The 20,577-nt window shown below is 55.5% G+C and overlaps 1 protein-coding gene across 1 annotated transcript in view; it reads left to right on the forward strand.

Moving 5' to 3' along the window:
* The window catches only part of LOC140404757 (cohesin subunit SA-1-like), a 118,196-nt gene that overhangs the window by 68,188 nt on the left and 29,431 nt on the right, over nucleotides 1-20,577 (forward strand). The window contains exons 16-21 of the mRNA XM_072493472.1: nucleotides 4,917-5,009; nucleotides 6,853-7,021; nucleotides 10,380-10,504; nucleotides 12,703-12,804; nucleotides 15,717-15,865; nucleotides 16,057-16,185. Of these exons, the coding sequence (XP_072349573.1) occupies nucleotides 4,917-5,009; nucleotides 6,853-7,021; nucleotides 10,380-10,504; nucleotides 12,703-12,804; nucleotides 15,717-15,865; nucleotides 16,057-16,185 (767 nt within the window). The remainder of the gene's footprint in view (nucleotides 1-4,916; nucleotides 5,010-6,852; nucleotides 7,022-10,379; nucleotides 10,505-12,702; nucleotides 12,805-15,716; nucleotides 15,866-16,056; nucleotides 16,186-20,577) is intronic.

Here is a 20,577-nt window from a genome sequence, read left to right on the forward strand (position 1 = left end):
ACCCCACTCCACACCACATTCCCTCCCCTGTCCTTAACTCCCCCGATCTCCCTAGCTGCGTCCCGATTCCGAAGCTGATGCGCCAGCATCCGGCTAGCCTTTTCCCCATACTCTTAAATCGCCCCCTGGGCCTTTCTCCACTGCACCTCCGCCTTCCTGGTGGTCACCAGGTCGAATTCGGCCTGGAGGCTATGCCTCTTCCTCAACAATCCTTCCTCGGGCTCCTCCGCATACCTCCTGTCTACCCTCACCACCTCCCCCACCAGCCTCTCCCTCTCCCCCCGCTCCCTCCGCTTCTTGTGGGCCCCAATGAAAATCAGCTCTCCCCTCACCACCGCCTTCAGTGCCTCCCATACCATCCCCACTCGGACCTCCCCGTTGTCGTTGGACTCCAAGTACCTCTCTATACTTCCTCGGACCCGCTCGCTCATCTCCTCGTCCGCCAACAGCCCCACCTCCAAGCGCCACAGCGGGCGCTGGTCCCTCTCCTCCCCCATCCAATTAATCCAAAGTCCACCCAATGCGGGGCGTGGTCCGAAATGGCAATTGCCGAATATTCAGTATCCTCTACTCTCGCTATCAGCGCCCTACTCAAAACGAAAAAGTCAATTCGGGAATAAGCCGACATGGACATGTGAGAAGAATGAAAATTCCCTAGCCCCCGGCCATGCAAATCTCCAAGGGTCCACCCCTCCCATCTGGTCCATAAACCCCCTCAGCACTCTTGCCGCCGCCGGCTTCCTACCCGTCCTAGACCTGGAGCGATCCAGTGCCGGATCCAGCACCGTGTTAAAGTCTCCCCCCATTATCAGGCCCCCCACTTCCAAGTCTGGGATCCGACCCAAAATACGCCGCATAAAACCCGCATCGTCCCAGTTCGGGGCATACACATTGACCAGTACCACCCTCTCTCCCTGCAACTTACCACTTACCATTATGTACCTACCGCCATTATCTGCCACAATGCTCGAAGCCTCGAATGACACCTTCTTTCCCACCAAGATCGCCACCCCTCGATTTTTGCCATCTAGCCCCGAGTGAAACACCTGACCTACCCACCCTTTCCTCAATCTTACCTGGTCTGTCACCTTCAGGTGTGTCTCCTGAAGCTTAACCACATCCGCCTTGAGCCCCTTCAGGTCCGCGAACACACGCGCCCACTTGACCGGCCCGTTCAGTCCCCTTACATTCCAGGTTATCACCCGGATTAGGGGGCTACCCGCCCCGCTCCCCTGCCGACTAGCCATGACCCCCTCCTCGGCCAGCCAAGCGCCCGCACCCCACACCCGGCCCATTCCCCACAGCGGCATACCCCCGTCTCGACCCCCCCACTCGCTCCAGCTCCTCCTTGACCATAGCAGCAGCAACTCGATACACCCCCCCCCCCCCCCCCCCCCCCCAGCTAGGACCCATCCCCCCGGCTAGGACCCAGCCTAGCTGATTTACTTCCCCCCCCCTTGCACTTCCGCAAGTCTGCTGACCCCGGCCGCTCCCGCCTCTCCTTCGACTCCTCCCGTTGTGTGGCACACCCTCCTCTCCCGTTCCCCATCCATAGGCTCTCCCTCCTCCCTCTTCCGTTCTAAGCGTGGGAAACAACCCTCCCTTCCCCGCCCCGGCCCCACCCTCTCCAGTCTTCAGCGCAGGAAAAAGCCCGCGCTTTCCACCTACCCGGCCCCGCCACCTCTGACGCAGCTCCTTTTGCAGGCCCAGTCCCCTCACCCCTGACTCGGGCCTCCCCCTCCTCCGCGGGGCCCCATCTCACAGCCGGCCACCACCCCTGTTCCGTTTACCTACCCCCCTCCAAGAGCTCCCCCGACCAACGCAACCAAAACAGTGCCCAACCCGCCCCAGCCACCCTCACCAACCCGAAAGAGAAAAACACAGAGAAAAAGAAACCCGGAGCAATACAACGCCCCCCCCCCCTCGAGAAAAAAAAAATTAAACATAACATATCAACCGCAGTCCCCAATCGTCCATCCCGACCCTCAATCTGTGTCCAACTTCTAGGCCTGAACAAAGGTCCACGCCTCCTCCGGAGACTCAAAATAATGGTGCCGGTCTTTGTATGTAATCCACAGTCGCGCCGGCTGCAACATGCCAAACTTCACCCCCTTCCTGTGCAGCGCCGCCTTCGCTCGATTGTACCCGGCCCTCCTCTTCGCCACCTCCGCACTCCAGTCCTGGTATATTCGAACCTTCGCGTTCTCCCACCTGCTGCTCCTCTCCTTCTTGGCCCACCTGCGCGCACACTCCCGATCGGCGAACCGATGGAACCGCACCAGCACCGCCCGCGGAGGCTCGATAGCCTTGGGCCTCTTCGCCAGCACTCTATGGGCCCCTTCCAGCTCCAGGGGCCCCTGGAAGGACCCCGCTCCCATCAGCGAGTTCAACATGGTGACCACATAGGCCCCCACGTCCAGCCCCTCCGGGAGGCCCAGAATCCGCAGATTCTTCCGCCTCGACCGATTCTCCATCTCCTCGAACCGCTCCTGCCATTTCTTGTGGAGCGCCTCCACCTTTACCGCCAGGCCTAAGATCTCGTCCTCATTGTCAGAGATCTTTTGTCGAGCCTCGCGGATCGCCACCCCCTGGGCCGCCTGTGTCTCCAGCAGTTTATCAATAGAAGCCTTCATCGGCTCTAACAAGTCCGTTTTAATCTCTCTGAAGCAGCGCTGGATACCCTCCTGCTGCTCCTCCGCCCACTGCATCCACGCTGCCTGGTCTCCGCCCGCTGCCATTTTGTCCTTCTTCCCTCGCACCTTCTTCGGGTCCACCAACACCTTTTTTGTCGCCCCGCTCCTGGTTGAAGCCATATACTGACGGGGCCCTGTTGTAGACTCCTTCCCACACCGGAAAACGTCGAAAGAGTGCCGTTGGGGGCCCTGAAAAGAGCCCAAAAGTCCATTCCAAGTGGGAGCTGCCGAACAAACAAAAGAACGAAGAAAAGTACAGCACGGGAACAGGCCCTTCGGCCCTCCAAGCCCGTGCCGACCATGCTGCCCGACTAAACTACAATCTTCTGCACTTCCTGGGTCCGTATCCCTCTATTCCCATCCTATTCATGTATTTGTCAAGATGCCCCTTAAATGTCACTATCGTCCCTGCTTCCACCACCTCCTCCGGCAGCGAGTTCCAGGCACCCACTACCCTCTGCGTAAAAAACTTGCCTCGTACATCTACTCTAAACCTTGCCCCTCTCACCTTAAACCTATGCCCCCTAGTAATTAACCCCTCTACCCTGGGGAAAAGCCTCTGACTATCCACTCTGTCTATGCCCCTCATAATTTTGTATACCTCTATCAGGTCTCCCCTCAACCTCCTTCGTTCCAGTGAGAAGAAACCGAGTTTATTCAACCACTCCTCATAGCTAATGCCCTCCATACCAGGCAACATTCTGGTAAATCTCTTCTGCACCCTCTCTAAAGCCTCCACATCCTTCTGGTAGTGTGGCGACCAGAATTGAACACTATACTCCAAGTGTGGCCTAACTAAGGTTCTATACAGTGCAACATGACTTGCCAATTTTTATACTCAATGCCTCGGCCAATGAAGGCAAGCATGCCGTATGCCTTCTTGACTACCTTCTCCACCTGTGTTGCCCCTTTCAGTGACCTGTGGACCTGTACTCCTAGATCTCTTTGACTTTCAATACTCTTGAGGGTTCTACCCTCAACGTGCGGCTTAGCTCCACATAGCCGCAACCGGAGGTCCCCCTAATACAGTATTAATAACTAACATAAAGAAGTAGCTTGCAATTACCAGTTAAACAATGCTTAACAGTAAAATGGAACACTTTAATTCCATCTGCTATCTTCTTCCTTTCCAATCAGGCAAAACCCATCTCTGGTCAAAACTCACTTTTAAATACAGTTAGCCAGCCCAGCAATACTTGCTGCACAGAGATGTCTTTGAGAGAGAGATATATCCTTCAGGAAACAGCCTGCAGATTCTTGCCTGTGAAAGCTACTGTTTAACATCCTAGCATTTGAAAAAAAGCTGCTGGTCTGATCACATCTCCGATCTAAACTGAACTGAAACTCAACACCTGACTGCTTCAGCCCAAGCTCCTCCATTAACTACATTATCTTATTAAGGCTAAACAAAATGTCTCTAATTACCTACTCCCCAGGGAACCTTCTATATATAAACAAAATTCCATTAACCCAACTTGAGGTAAATAATATACATGGTTGGAATGGCTGATGATCTCATGTTTACGATGCTTTAATTGCCCCTCTGGAGCCCAAGTTCCTGTTTTTTTAAACCAGGACTTTAAAAAAAAAAGAGGTTACTGCAACTGATGCATACGCACACTAACCCAGGATTTTAACCCTTACTGCATCAAATACATAGAATGCATATCTTAAAAAAAAAATTAGAGTACGCAATTAATTTTTTCCAATCAAGGGCAATTTAGCACAGCCAATCCACATGGCCTGCACATCTTTGGGTTGTGGGGGCGAAACCCACGCAAACATGGGGAGAATGTGAAAACTCCACACGGACAGTGACCCAGAGTCGGGATCGAAACTGGGACCTCGGCACCGTGAGGCCGCAGTGCTAACCCACTGCCCCACCGCGCTGCCCCACTACAATGCATATCTGAAATTCCTCCACTCATCACCTAGCAGGGGCGCCACATTTTGGTTCACCACCATCTGTTTACGATCCAGGAACTCCTCAAAAGACTCTGCCAACTGAGCACGCCTGTCGGACTGCTTCCCCAATGCGGCCAGGTTACATCGCTGGCCAGACCCTCACCTGTGAGATTGTTTGTTTCCCCTGCTGCACGGGGCACTGACTGTCTGCGTTGGGGGGGTCTGTCTTGCAAGCTGGTTCAGGAGAGGAGGAACGGAACTGGGGGTAGAGATTGGCTCGTTGTCGTCACTTCACGTGCATTTTACTGCCGCCCGCAGGAACAGCTCATCAGACTGAGGAAGCAACGGAAAACTGTCTTCGCGGTGTGTCAGCACAGCCTGTCGAACGCAAGCACCAGAGTGAGGGAACAGGTGAGTGAGCTCGGGCGGAGATGGTTGGATGACCGATTCTTACTCCCCCCTCAGCCCCGCCGTCCACCTCTGCTGACTGGCACCCCAGTGACCACCCAGGACAAAGCAGCCCCGCTTGATTGGCACCCCTTCCACAAACATTCAAACCCCTCCACCACCGACGAACAGTGGCAGCCGTGTGTACCATCCACACGATGCTGCAGCAACTCACCAAGGTTCCTCAGGCAGCACCTTCCAATACCCACAACCTCTGCCATCTAGAAAGGGGCAACACAGGTGGAGAAGGTAGTCAAGAAGGCATACGGCATGCTTGCCTTCATTGGCCGAGGCATTGAGTATAAAAATTGGCAAGTCATGTTGCACTGTATAGAACCTTATTTAAGCCACACTTGGAGTATAGTGTTCAATTCTGGTCGCCACACTACCAGAAGGATGTGGAGGCTTTAGAGAGGGTGCAGAAGAGATTTACCAGGAGGTTGCCTGGTACGGAGGGCATTAGCTGTGAGGAGAGGTTGAATAAACTCGGTTTGTTCTCACTGGAGCGACGGAGGTTGAGGGGCGACCTGATAGAGGTCTACAAAATTATGAGGGGCATAGACAGAGTGGATAGTCAGAGGCTTTCCCCCGGGGTAGAGGGGTCAATTACTAGGGGGCATAGGTTTAAGGGGCAAGGTTTAGAGGAGATGTACGAGGCAAGCTTTTTTTACACCGAGGGTAGTGGGTGCCTGGAACTCGCTGCCGGAGGAGGTGGTGGAAGCAGCGACGATAGTGGCGTTTAAGGGGCATCTTGACAAATACATGAATAGGATGGGAATAGAGGGATACGGACCCAGGAAGTGTAGAAGATTGTAGTTTAGTCGGGCAGCATGGTCGGCGCAGGCTTGGAGGGCCGAAGGGCCTGTTCCTGTGCTGTACTTTTCGTAGTTCTTAGAAGGACAAGAGCAGCAGATACCTATGAACCCCACCACCTGAAGGTTCCCCTCCGAGTCACTCACCATCCCGACTGGGAAATATATCGGTCGTTCTTTCACTGTTGCTGGGGCAACATCCTGGAGCTCCCTCCCTAACAGCACTGTGGGTGTACTTACAGCTCAAGGACTGCAGCGGTTCAAGAAGGTGGCTCACCCACCACCTTCCAATGGGTAACTAGAGATGGGCAATAAATGCTGGCCTAACCGGCGACACCCACATCCTGTAAATGAACAATGTTTTTTAAAAGTGCCCTTCAGCTGCCCTGTCGACCGACACCCCCGCCCCCATCGAAGAAGTCAGCGCAGACGGGAACGCACGCATCTGGTGGGCCTGTTCCTCAAGACACAGCAGCGGAGAGGAAGGAAACAGGTGCCATGAGGAGACTCCCAACACAGTCCAAGAATGATTGCTTGCCAAGTATGGGGCAACGAGCGTCAGTCTGAGGATCTGATGAAGTGGTGTTGAGTCGCGCTGTGTGTAGAATGGCTTTGCGTGCTGAGAGACTGCCCACTGGGATTAGTAGCCCCGTCTCATTCTCATTTAAAAAAATAAATTTAGAGTGCCCAATTCATTTTTTTTCCAATTAAGGGGCAATTTAGCGTGGCCAATCCACCTCCCCTGCACCTCTTTGGGTTGTGGGGGCGAAACCCAAGCAAACACGGGGAGAATGTGCAAACTCCGCTTGGACAGTGACCCAGAGCCGGAATCGAACCTGGGACCTCGGTGCCGTGAGGCAGCAATGCGAACCACTGTGCCACCGTGCTGCCCTCTCTGTCTCATTCTCCAGATGAGGCGCGATGGCTTGGCGCTGTGTGCGGAGTGCAGACTGTGTGGTAACCTGTTGATCGCTCTTGTGTCATATCTGCTGCAGTCCTTCGTCCTGCTGTGCGACCTGCTGGTGATTTTCAGCGCTCAGATGACAAAGGATGGCCGTGAAGAGTTGCAGCCCCTGGTCTTCACCGCTGACCTTCCGCTGGTGTCTGAGCTGTTGAGCTTTGTCATGGACCATGTATTCGTCGAACCAGAGGAAGACGGAGATGGTAAGGAGAGACTTCCTTCCAGCTGTCTTTCACCCGGCGACATTTTACCTACCTTGTTGAAACCTATCCTAATCTTGTATACCTCGATTAAATCTCCCCTCAACCTCCTTTGCTCCCAGCTTTTCCAAACTAACCTTGTCGTTCATCCCTGGAACCCAGACGAGGACACTCGCATCCTTCCTGGAACTAGACACCGTACTCTAGTTGGGGTCCAACCAGAGCTTTATAAATGATTTGCAGGAAAATGTAACCGATCCGATTAGTAAGTTTGCAGGCGACACAAAGGTTGGTGGAGTTGCGGACAGTGATGAGGATTGTCAGAGGATTCAGCAGGATATAGATCGATTGGAGACTTGGGCGGAGAGGTGGCAAACCTAGTTTAATCTGGACATATGTGAGGTAATACATTTTGGAAGGTCTAATACAGGTGGGAAATATACAGTAAATGACAGAGTATTGATAGGCAGAGAAATCTGGGTGTACAGGTTTACAGGTCACTGAAAGTGGCAACGCTGGTGGAGAAGGTGGTCAAGAAAGTATACGGTGTGTTTGCCTTCATTGGTTGGGGCAATGAGTGGAAAACATTGGCAAGGCATGCTGCAGCTGTACAGAATCTTAGTTAGGCCACATTTGGAATATTGTGTACAATTCTGGTCGCCACACTACTGGAAGAATGTGTGGAGGCTTTGAAGAGAGTGCAGAGGAGGTTTACCAGGATGTTGTCTGGTCTGGAGGGTGTTGGATGAGGAGAGGTTGGATAAACTTGGTTTCTTCGCACTGGAACGACAGAAATTGAGGGGCGACCTGATAGAAGTTTACAAAATTATGAGGGGCATGGACTGAGTGGATAGTCAGAAGCTTTTTCCCAGGGTGGAAGAGTCAATTACTAGAGGACATAAGTTTAAGGTGCGAGGGGCAAAGTTTTGAGGAGATGTGCGAGGGAAGGTTCTTTTTACACAGAGGGTAGTGGGTGCCTGGAACTCGCTGCTGGAGGAGATGGTGGAAGCAGGGACGATAGTGACGTTTAAGAGGCATCTTGACAGATGCATGAATAGGATGGGAATAGGGGGATACGGACTCCGGAAGTGCAGAAGGTTTCAGTTTAAACATGCGTCATGACCGGCCCAGGTTTGGAGGGCCAAAGGGCCTATTCCTGTGATGTACTGTTCTTTGATATGTCAGCCATATATGCGCATGGACCCCCAGATCCCTCTGTGTGAAGAATGTAGGAATTTCAGAGATATTGTATGATATGTATTTGCCTCAGTAAGGGTTAAAAACCTGGGTTCATGTGTGTACAACCGCTGCAGTCACGTTTAAAAAAAATCCTGGTCTGCAAGACAACAAGGCTTTTTGGGAGCCAGAGGTGCAATTAAAGCATCGTAAAGAATTGGGCTGGTGGATTGACGTTTGGATCAAGAGGGTTCCCTGTGGAGTAGATAGTGGAGACATTGTGTTTCAGCTTGGTAAGATGGCGTAACTAGTGGGAGGAGCTGGAGTACCAGGCATTTTTGCAGGGAAGCAGAGATTGTTCAGTTGATTCCTGGAAGTCAAACCATGAAGACAGTTTCCGAAGACTTCAGCGAGACATCCTGCATCGTTCTGACAGGATTCAGTTAAAACAGTCTTGAAGAACATCTCTCAGTTATGCCTGGGTCTGCTAACTGTATTTAAAAGTGGATTGAGGTCTGAGATGGTTCCGTTGTTTGAATGGAAGTTAAGGTAGCAGTTAAGGGTTATTGTGTCACTGTCTTGATTAGCATTGTGTAAGGGGGTCATTGTAAGCTATTTTCTTGTGAGATGTTAAATATATTTTAATTCTGTGTTAGTAATAAAGTTTTATTTAATATATCACATCCCTATTTCTTCAATGCAATCACTCCTGGAGCGAAATATCCTTCCTCACCGTCTTACAAAATTAAACTAAAATGTTGGGGTTTCTGTCCAGCATCTTTGCCACTGTTGGGGTCTGGTCCGGGATCGTGATATCCGTCTCCGAGCTCTTTCCAGAGCTCTGCCGTTAACTCTATATTGCCACTCGTCATCACCCCACCCCGTGTGCTGTTACAGCCGATTGGTATCATCCTCACTGCTCGACATGTCTCCCGAGTCTGCCGTCATCGGCAAATTATCTCATTTTACTCCCTGTTCCAATATCCAAGTCATTCAACTGTATCAACTGAAAAGGGGTGAGTCCCAGCACCGACCCGTGGGGAACGTCACTGTCTACCGCTCTCCAGTCTGAAAAAAACCAACCATTTACCACAACTCGCTGCTTTCTTCCATTTTATTAACCGGCCTTTTGTGTGGTACTTTTGTCAAAGACCTTCTTAAAACCCACATAGACAACATCCACCACCTTCCCTTCATCAACCTTCATCCAAAATTGAATTAGATTAAGTTGAGCGTGATCGGTCTTTTACAAATCCCTGTTGTCTCTCCTTCAGTAACCTCTCCGAGTTCCTGTTGCCCCCCCCCCCCCACTCCGATCCTTTATAAGTTATTTATTCTCTCGTGGGGCATGGGTGTGTTGCCCCCAACCCTAATTGCCCTCGTATACGAGGCTATTTAAAAAAATTATTTCATGGGAGGTGGGCGTCATTGGGCAAGGCCAGCCTTTGTCCCCTGATTGCCCCTTGCGCCGAGTGGCTTGCTCGGCCACCCCAGGCCCACTCCCCCTTCCCTCAGCCTGTACCTAACCTGTAAATCTTAGAACTGTGGGAGGAGCACCCGGAGGAAACCCACGCAGTCACGGCGGGAGAACGTGTCCCGACTCCGCACAGTCACCAGAATTGAACCCGGGTCCCTGGGGCTGTGAGGCAGCAGTGCTAACTACTGTGCGAAACCTGCCGCCCCAAGACGACCGCAGTGCTGTGGATCTGGAGTCGCGTGTAGACCGGACCGGGTAAGGACGGCCGATTTCCTTCACTAGTGAACCAGATGTATTTTTACAACAATCGGGAGATGGCTTCGTGATCATTGCCGGGACTGGCTTTCAATTCCGGGTATTTTTTTTTTGCTAAATTGGGTTTGAATGGCATCAGCAGCCTTGGTGGGATTTGAACCCTTCAGGATTACTGGTCCAGTAGCATAACCACTGGGCCACCATCTCGCACTTCACCGTACGCACCACGGACGTTATTCTGCCTGGCCTGTCATTACGAGGATCATCCCGCCCACCCTTTCTTGAATACAGACTCCCTCCAATCTCGAGGAGGGAGGGAGATTATGGCCAGCCCCTCGCCTGAACTGTTCTGGCTCCTGCGCCCCCTCACCCCAAATCCAGGTCTTCCGTGACGCTGCGGGAAGCCCTCCCCATCCGGGTTTATCTCTTAATGCCTGCTCTCTTTGAACTTAGATGAGTCGCTGAAGATTGAAATGTTGCACAAGAGGAGGAATTTCCTGGCTGGATTCTGTAAACTCATAATCTACAACATGGTGGATCTGAGGTCTGCCACCGACATCTTCAAGAACTATATGAAGGTAAGGGGGGGGGGGGGGGCAGTGCTGAGTGGCACTGATTGTTCACTAAGTACGGAGAGCTTTGTTACCGCAGCTGGTTGTCCAAACTGGCCCCTGCGCCACGATGGCCCCTCGGGCCGATTGGTCAGGCACCTCGCCCCGGCCAAGTGGCAGCAGAACCCCGGGCAGTCCGGGTTGACGGTCTGGAGGGAGGGAAGGCAGTGTAGCAGTGTCCAGGGGCCGGTTTAGCTCGGTTGGCTGGACGGCTGATTCCTGATTCAGAGTGACGCCAGCAGCGTGGGTTCAATTCCCGTACCGGCTGAGAAGGCCCCGCCAGTCCGCTCTCTCCCAAGGGGGAAGCAGCCTCTGGTCACCTGGGACTATGGCCAATTTGACTTTCAGAGTGTCCAGGTAGAGACGGGGTGGTGATGGGAGCGGAAAGGTACAGGAGGCCTTGGCATGAAGGGAACAGGGTTCGGTGGGTGGGGGCGGAGGGGATTGAATGCTATGGAGGAGGCAGGTAGAGGAGGGTCTGGGGAATGTGGGCTGAGTATGGAGGTCCGGGGTCAAGGCAGGGGTGAGGGAGCATACATACCAATGACTTCTCCAGACTACCGCCCCCCACCCACCCCCAACATCACCCCAGAGCGATAACCCCTCACCCCAGGCCCTGCCCACCTCCCCGCCGGTGCGCCTTCCAAACGTGCCCACTCACTCGATCTGGGTGCTGTATCCCTCACACAGCCCCACTGTATGTGTACCCCAGAGCTGCGATGGTTCAGGAGAAGTGAGGGTGGGTATATAAGGGGTGCAAGCAGTCCGGGGAACAGTATTCTGGGACGGGGTGGGTATAGGGTAAGTATGAGCGGGTCAGAGAGTGCTGGTCGCCTGGGGAAATGGGTAAGAATGAGGGGGAGGACAGGGTGCTGGTCGCCTGGGGAATGGGTAAGAATGAGGGGGAGGACAGGGTGCTCGTCGCCTGGGGAATGGCGAAGAATTAAGGGGACGGACAGGGTGCTCGTCGCCTGGGGAATGGGTAAGAATGAGGGGGAGGACAGGGTGCTGGTCGCCTGGGGAATGGGTAAGAATGAGGGGGAGGACAGGGTGCTCGTCGCCTGGGGAATGGGTAAGAATGAGGGGGAGGACAGGGGGCTTGTCGCCTGGGGAATGGGTAAGAATGAGGGGGAGGACAGGGTGCTGGTCGCCTGGGGAATGGGTAAGAATGAGGGGGAGGACAGGGTGCTGGTCGCCTGGGGAATGGGTAAGAATGAGGGGGAGGACAGGGTGCTGGTCGCCTGGGGAATGGGTAAGAATGGGGGAGACAGGGTGCTGGTCGCCTGGGGAATGGGTAAGAATGAGGGGGAGGACAGGGTGCTCGTCGCCTGGGGAATGGGTAAGAATGAGGGGGAGGACAGGGTGCTGGTCGCCTGGGGAATGGGTAAGAATGAGTGGGGAGACAGGGTGCTGGTCGCCTGGAGGAATGGGTAAGAATGAGGGGGAGGACAGGGTGCTCGTCGCCTGGGGAATGGGTAAGAATGAGGGGGAGGACAGGGTGCTCGTCGCCTGGGGAATGGCGAAGAATTAAGGGGACGGACAGGGTGCTCGTCGCCTGGGGAATGGGTAAGAATTAAGGGGGAGGACAGGGTGCTTGTCGCCTGGGGAATGGGTAAGAATGAGGGGGAGGACAGGGTGCTGGTCGCCTGGGGAATGGGTAAGAATGAGGGGGAGGACAGGGTGCTGGTCACCTGAGGAATGGGTAAGAATGAGGGGGAGGACAGGGTGCTGGTCGCCTGGGGAATGGGTAAGAATGAGGGGGAGGACAGGGTGCTGGTCGCCTGGGGAATGGGTAAGAATGAGTGGGAGGACAGGGTGCTTGTCGCCTGGGGAATGGGTAAGAATTAAGGGGGAGGACAGGGTGCTTGTCGCCTGGGGAATGGGTAAGAATGAGGGGGAGGACAGGGTGCTGGTCGCCTGGGGAATGGGTAAGAATGAGGGGGAGGACAGGGTGCTGGTCGCCTCGGGAATGGGTAAGAATGAGTGGGGAGACAGGGTGCTGGTCGCCTGGAGGAATGGGTAAGAATGAGGGGGAGGACAGGGTGCTCGTCGCCTGGGGAATGGGTCAGCTATGAGAATGGAGTATGTGTTTTCTGGGGGATATTGCGACGGGATACAGGTGAGCTGTGGGGTTGGTTTTGAGCTCTGTACCCTCCTCGTTTCAGTATTACGGTGACTATGGTGATATTATCAAGGAGATGTTGGCGAAAGCGCGGCTGATTGACAAAATCGAATGTGCCAAGATTCTCCTCCTCAGTTTACAGCAGGTGAGTGTGTCAGCACAATCACGGTGTTACACCACGGCAGCAGCCCATTCGGCCCATTAAACCCTGCACCAACTAGCCAACCTAACCCATTCTCACACCCAGAGTTCATCCACCTGAACCCATTATGAGATCCAGAATAATCCCAGTGGGGGGAAGGCGGGATCATAATGAATGGCGGAGCAGGCTCGAAGGGCCGAATGGCCTCCTGCTTCTGTTTCTATGTATTCTCACACCCAGAATTAATCCAGATTAACTCCATTCCCACACCCGGAGTTAATCGAGATTAACTCCATTCTCACATCCAATGTGTTAATCCAGATTAATCCCATTCTCACACCAAATTAATCCAGATTAAACCCGTTCTCACACCGAGTTAATCCAGATTAAACCCGTTCTCACACCGGGTTATAGAGTCATAGAGGTTTACAGTATAGAAACAGGTCCTTCGACCCTCCACAACCACCCTTTGGCTTCAGTCGCCAAGCCAATTTTGTATCCAATTGGCTACGTCACCCTGGATTCTGTGAGATTTAACTTTTTGCAACAACCTACCATGCAGTACCTTGTCAAAGGCCTTGCTAAAGTCCATGTAGACCACGACGACCGCACTGCCCTCATCTACCTTATTGGTTACCCTTTCAAAAAGAAAAATCAAATTTGTGAGGCATGACTTTCCCCTGACAAACTAGACTTTCCCCTGACAAACAAGACTTTCCCTAGTTAGCCCTTGCCTGTCTAAATGCCTGCAGATCCTGTCCCTCAGAATACCTTCTAATAATTTACTCACTACAGAAGTATTGCTGACCGGTCTGTAGTTCCCAGGCTTGTCCCTACAGCCCTTCTTAAACAAGGGCACAACATTTGCCACCCTCCAATCTTCAGGCACCTCTCCTTTAATTGTCGAAGATTTAAATATCTCAGCTAGGGGGCTGGCAATTTCCTCCCTCACCTCCCATAACGTCCTGGGATACATTTCATCAGGCCCCGGGGATTTATCTATATTGATGCGCTTTAATACCTCCAGCACCTCCTTCTCTGTAATATGTGTACTCCTCAAGACATCACTTTTTATTTCCCTACCATTCGTACCTTTCTCAACAGTAAGAACTGCCGAGAAATATTCATTTAGGACCTCTCCCATACCTTGTGGATCTGCACACAGATGATCTTGTTTATCCTTAAGAGGCCCTATCCTCTCCCGAGTCACTCTTTTACACTTTATGTATCTGTAAAACCTCTTTGGATTTTCCTTTGCCTTATCTGCCAAGACAATCTCGTGACCCTTATTTCCCCTCCTGATTTCTCTCTTAACTCTACTCCGGCAAGCCCTGTACTCTTCAAGGGATCCACTTGATCCCAGCTGCCTATGCATTTCAAATGCCTCCTTCGTTTTGACCATGGCCTCAATATCCCGAGTCATCCAGGGTTCTCTCCTTCTACCAGCCTTACCCTTCACTCGAAGAGGAACGTGCTCACCCTGTACCCTAGTTAACACCTTTTTGAAAGCCTCCCACTTACCAGCTGTCCCCTTGCCTGCAAATAGGCTCCCCCCCAATCAACTTTTGAAAGTTCCTGCCTAATACCCTCAATTGGCCTTGCCCCAATTTAGAATTTTAACTTTTGGGCCAGAACGATCATTCTCCATAGCTATCTTAAAACTAATGGAATTATGGTCACTGGTCCCAAAGTGATTCCTCACGAACACTTCTGTCACCTGCCCTTCCTTATTCCCCAAGAGGAGGTCAAGTTTTGCCCCCTCTCCAGTCGGGCATCCACAAATTGAATGAGGAATTCTTCCTGAATACACTCAACAAATTTCCCTCCATCCAAACCCCTAGTGCTATGGCTGTCCCAGTTAATGTTGGGAAAGTTACAAGTCCCCTACTATCAGCACCATATTTTCCCAGCAGCTGTTTGTAATCTCTTACATATTTGCTCCTCAATATCTCGCTGACTATTTGGGGGCCTATAGTATAATCCTATCAAAGTGATCTCACCTTTCTTATTTTTGAGTTCTATCCATATAGACTCAGTGGGTGTACCCTCGGATATATCCTCTATCTGTACTGCCGTGATACTGTCCCAAATCAAAAACGCAACTCTCCCTCCTCTCTTACCTCCTTTTATATATTTTCTTTAGCATCTGTACCCTGGAACATTGAGCTGCCAGTCCTGCCCCTACTTTAGCCATGTTTCAGTAATAGCTATAATATCCCAGTCCCATGTACCTATCCATGCCCTGAGTTCATCTGCCTTGCCCGTTAGACCTCCTGCATTGAAATAAATACAGTTCAATCTGTTTCTCTGCCTTCCACTTTTCTCCTTGCTGACTGTTGTTTCTATCCTCTCTTTATTACCCTCCCACTTCCTGCATTGGGTCCCATCCACCTGCCACATTAGTTTAAACCTACCCCAACAGTGCTAGCAGACAACCCCCCTCCCCCATGGACATTGGTTCCAGTCCTGCCCAGGTGCAGACCGTCCGATTTGTAATGGTCCCACCTCTCCCAGAACCGGTTCCAATGTCCCAAAAATGTAAATCCCTCCCTCCTGCACCATTTCTCAAGCCACACATTCATGCTGTCTATCCTGCCATTCCTACTCTGACTAGCACGTGGCACTGGTAGCTATCCTGAGATTACTACTTCTGAGGTCCTACTTTTTAGTCTAGCTCCTAACTCCCGACATTCAGTATGTAGGACCTCATCCCGTTTTCACCTATATCGTTGGTTCCATATATGCACCACGACAGCTGGCTGTTCACCCTCCCCCTTTAGAATGTCTTGCATTCTCACATTGAGTTAATCCCGATTACCCCCATTCTCACACCTGATTAATCCAGATTAACCCCATTCTCACACCGAGTTTTGCTCTGTGTGCTTTTTGCCTGACTGTGTCTTCTCCATCTCCAGTTGTTCAATGAGCTGCTCCAGGATCATGGCTCATCTGTTGACCGCTCCTCTCTCAGTTTCTGCACCATTAAGGATCTGGGCAAGCGGTTTGCCCTGACGTTCGGGCTGGACCTGATCAAGAGCAGACAGCCCGTCGTCTCGCTGCATTTGTGAGTACCAGCAAGCACAGGCTAACGGATAATGCTCATTCTAGCTAAACGTTATATAAATGTGTCGGGAAACCTTCTGAGCATTTACCTAACATCTGGAGTTTGATTTAATTTATCGCCCGTGCATTTGGGGCCTGATTTAGTTGCCTGTGTTCAATCACTTGCTGGTGTTTCTGTTCTGTTGGTTGTAGGGACGGGATAAAGTTTGCCTTCCAGCAGTATCAACCCAGCGCTGTGGCATCACCGCCACTCAACCTGCCATTCCTCGATGTCCTCAGCGAATTCTCCACCAAACTGCTGCGACAGGACAAGAAGGCTGTGTGAGTGAGCGCAGGATAGGCGAGAGGAATCGGGACCTGTGTGCGCACGGTGCGATGGTCTGTGTGCGCACGGTGCGATGGTCTGTGCGCACGGTGCGATGGTCTGTGTGCGCACGGTGCGATGGTCTGTGCGCACGGTGCGATGGTCTGTGCGCGCACGGTGCGATGGTCTGCGCGCACGGTGCGATGGTCTGTGTGCGCACGGTGCGATGGTCTGTGTGCGCACGGTGCGATGGTCTGTGTGCGCACGGTGCGATGGTCTGTGTGCGCACGGTGCGATGGTCTGTGTGCGCACGGTGCGATGGTCTGTGCGCACGGTGCGACGGTCTGTGTGCGCACGGTGCGATGGTCTGTGTGCGCACGGTGCGATGGTCTGTGCGCACGGTGCGATGGTCTGTGTGCGCACGGTGCGATGGTCTGTGTGCGCACGGTGCGACGGTCTGTGTGCGCACGGTGCGACGGTCTGTGTGCGCACGGTGCGATGGTCTGTGTGCGCACGGTGCGACGGTCTGTGTGCGAACGGTGCGATGGTCTGTGCGCGCACGGTGCGATGGTCTGTGTGCGCACGGTGCGACGGTCTGTGTGCGCACGGTGCGATGGTCTGTGTGCGCACGGTGCGACGGTCTGTGTGCGCACGGTGCGATGGTCTGTGCGCACGGTGCGATGGTCTGTGTGCGCACGGGTGCGATGGTCTGTGCGCACGGTGCGATGGTCTGTGCGCACGGTGCGATGGTCTGTGTGCGCACGGTGCGATGGTCTGTGTGCGCACGGTGCGATGGTCTGTGCGCGCACGGTGCGATGGTCTGTGCGCGCACGGTGCGATGGTCTGTGTGCGCACGGTGCGACGGTCTGTGTGCGCACGGTGCGATGGTCTGTGTGCGCACGGTGCGATGGTCTGTGCGCGCACGGTGCGATGGTCTGTGTGCGCACGGTGCGATGGTCTGTGTGCGCACGGTGCGATGGTCTGTGTGCGCACGGTGCGATGGTCTGTGCGCACGGTGCGACGGTCTGTGTGCGCACGGTGCGATGGTCTGTGTGCGCACGGTGCGATGGTCTGTGTGCGCACGGTGCGATGGTCTGTGCGCGCACGGTGCGACGGTCTGTGTGCGCACGGTGCGACGGTCTGTGTGCGCACGGTGCGACGGTCTGTGTGCGCACGGTGCGACGGTCTGTGTGCGCACGGTGCGACGGTCTGTGTGCGCACGGTGCGACGGTCTGTGCGCGCACGGTGCGACGGTCTGTGCGCGCACGGTGCGACGGTCTGTGCGCGCACGGTGCGATGGTCTGTGCGCGCACGGTGCGACGGTCTGTGTGCGCACGGTGCGATGGTCTGTGTGCGCACGGTGCGATGGTCTGTGCGCGCACGGTGCGATGGTCTGTGCGCGCACGGTGCGATGGTCTGTGTGCGCACGGTGCGACGGTCTGTGTGCGCACGGTGCGATGGTCTGTGTGCGCACGGTGCGATGGTCTGTGCGCGCACGGTGCGACGGTCTGTGTGTGCACGGTGCGATGGTCTGTGTGCGCACGGTGCGATGGTCTGTGTGCGCACGGTGCGAAGGTCTGTGTGCGCACGGTGCGACGGTCTGTGCGCGCACGGTGCGACGGTCTGTGCGCGCACGGTGCGACGGTCTGTGTGCGCACGGTGCGACGGTCTGTGTGCGCACGGTGCGACGGTCCTGTGGGCGCACGGTGCGACGGTCTGTGCGCGCACGGTGCGACGGTCTGTGTGCGCACGGTGCGACGGTCTGTGTGCGCACGGTGCGACGGTCTGTGTGCGCACGGTGCGACGGTCTGTGTGCGCACGGTGCGATGGTCTGTGCGCGCACGGTGCGATGGTCTGTGTGCGCACGGTGCGACGGTCTGTGTGCGCACGGTGCGACGGTCTGTGTGCGCACGGTGCGACGGTCTGTGTGCGCACGGTGCGATGGTCTGTGTGCGCACGGTGCGACGGTCTGTGTGCGAACGGTGCGATGGTCTGTGCGCGCACGGTGCGATGGTCTGTGTGCGCACGGTGCGACGGTCTGTGTGCGCACGGTGCGATGGTCTGTGTGCGCACGGTGCGACGGTCTGTGTGCGCACGGTGCGATGGTCTGTGCGCACGGTGCGATGGTCTGTGTGCGCACGGTGCGATGGTCTGTGCGCACGGTGCGATGGTCTGTGCGCACGGTGCGATGGTCTGTGTGCGCACGGTGCGATGGTCTGTGTGCGCACGGTGCGATGGTCTGTGCGCGCACGGTGCGATGGTCCTGTGCGCGCACGGTGCGATGGTCTGTGTGCGCACGGTGCGACGGTCTGTGTGCGCACGGTGCGATGGTCTGTGTGCGCACGGTGCGACGGTCTGTGTGCGCACGGTGCGATGGTCTGTGTGCGCACGGTGCGACGGTCTGTGTGCGAACGGTGCGATGGTCTGTGCGCGCACGGTGCGATGGTCTGTGTGCGCACGGTGCGACGGTCTGTGTGCGCACGGTGCGATGGTCTGTGTGCGCACGGTGCGACGGTCTGTGTGCGCACGGTGCGATGGTCTGTGCGCACGGTGCGATGGTCTGTGTGCGCACGGTGCGATGGTCTGTGCGCACGGTGCGATGGTCTGTGCGCACGGTGCGATGGTCTGTGTGCGCACGGTGCGATGGTCTGTGTGCGCACGGTGCGATGGTCTGTGCGCGCACGGTGCGATGGTCTGTGCGCGCACGGTGCGATGGTCTGTGTGCGCACGGTGCGACGGTCTGTGTGCGCACGGTGCGATGGTCTGTGTGCGCACGGTGCGATGGTCTGTGCGCGCACGGTGCGATGGTCTGTGTGCGCACGGTGCGATGGTCTGTGTGCGCACGGTGCGATGGTCTGTGTGCGCACGGTGCGATGGTCTGTGCGCACGGTGCGACGGTCTGTGTGCGCACGGTGCGATGGTCTGTGTGCGCACGGTGCGATGGTCTGTGTGCGCACGGTGCGATGGTCTGTGCGCGCACGGTGCGACGGTCTGTGCGCGCACGGTGCGACGGTCTGTGTGCGCACGGTGCGACGGTCTGTGTGCGCACGGTGCGACGGTCTGTGTGCGCACGGTGCGACGGTCTGTGTGCGCACGGTGCGACGGTCTGTGCGCGCACGGTGCGACGGTCTGTGCGCGCACGGTGCGATGGTCTGTGCGCGCACGGTGCGATGGTCTGTGTGCGCACGGTGCGACGGTCTGTGTGCGCACGGTGCGATGGTCTGTGTGCGCACAGTGCGATGGTCTGTGCGCGCACGGTGCGATGGTCTGTGCGCGCACGGTGCGATGGTCTGTGCGCGCACGGTGCGATGGTCTGTGCGCGCACGGTGCGACGGTCTGTGTGCGCACGGTGCGATGGTCTGTGTGCGCACGGTGCGACGGTCTGTGCGCGCACGGTGCGACGGTCTGTGTGTGCACGGTGCGACGGTCTGTGTGCGCACGGTGCGACGGTCTGTGTGCGCACGGTGCGATGGTCTGTGTGCGCACGGTGCGATGGTCTGTGTGCGCACGGTGCGATGGTCTGTGTTGTGCGCACGGTGCGACGGTCTGTGTGCGCACGGTGCGATGGTCTGTGTGCGCACGGTGCGATGGTCTGTGTGCGCACGGTGCGATGGTCTGTGTGCGCACGGTGCGATGGTCTGTGTGCGCACGGTGCGATGGTCTGTGTGCGCACGGTGCGACGGTCTGTGTGCGCACGGTGCGATGGTCTGTGTGCGCACGGTGCGATGGTCTGTGCGCACGGTGCGATGGTCTGTGTGCGCACGGTGCGATGGTCTGTGTGCGCACGGTGCGACGGTCTGTGTGCGCACGGTGCGACGGTCTGTGTGCGCACGGTGCGACGGTCTGTGTGCGCACGGTGCGACGGTCTGTGTGCGAACGGTGCGACGGTCTGTGCGCGCACGGTGCGATGGTCTGTGTGCGCACGGTGCGACGGTCTGTGTGCGCACGGTGCGATGGTCTGTGTGCGCACGGTGCGACGGTCTGTGTGCGCACGGTGCGATGGTCTGTGCGCACGGTGCGATGGTCTGTGCGCACGGTGCGATGGTCTGTGCGCACGGTGCGATGGTCTGTGCGCACGGTGCGATGGTCTGTGTGCGCACGGTGCGATGGTCTGTGCGCGCACGGTGCGATGGTCTGTGTGCGCACGGTGCGATGGTCTGTGCGCACGGTGCGACGGTCTGTGTGCGCACGGTGCGATGGTCTGTGTGCGCACGGTGCGATGGTCTGTGTGCGCACGGTGCGATGGTCTGTGCGCGCACGGTGCGACGGTCTGTGTGCGCACGGGTGCGACGGTCTGTGTGCGCACGGTGCGATGGTCTGTGTGCGCACGGTGCGACGGTCTGTGTGCGCACGGTGCGACGGTCTGTGCGCGCACGGTGCGACGGTCTGTGCGCGCACGGTGCGACGGT

Source organism: Scyliorhinus torazame, chromosome 31 (genome assembly GCF_047496885.1).
Source record: "Scyliorhinus torazame isolate Kashiwa2021f chromosome 31, sScyTor2.1, whole genome shotgun sequence".
NCBI lineage: Eukaryota > Metazoa > Chordata > Chondrichthyes > Carcharhiniformes > Scyliorhinidae > Scyliorhinus > Scyliorhinus torazame.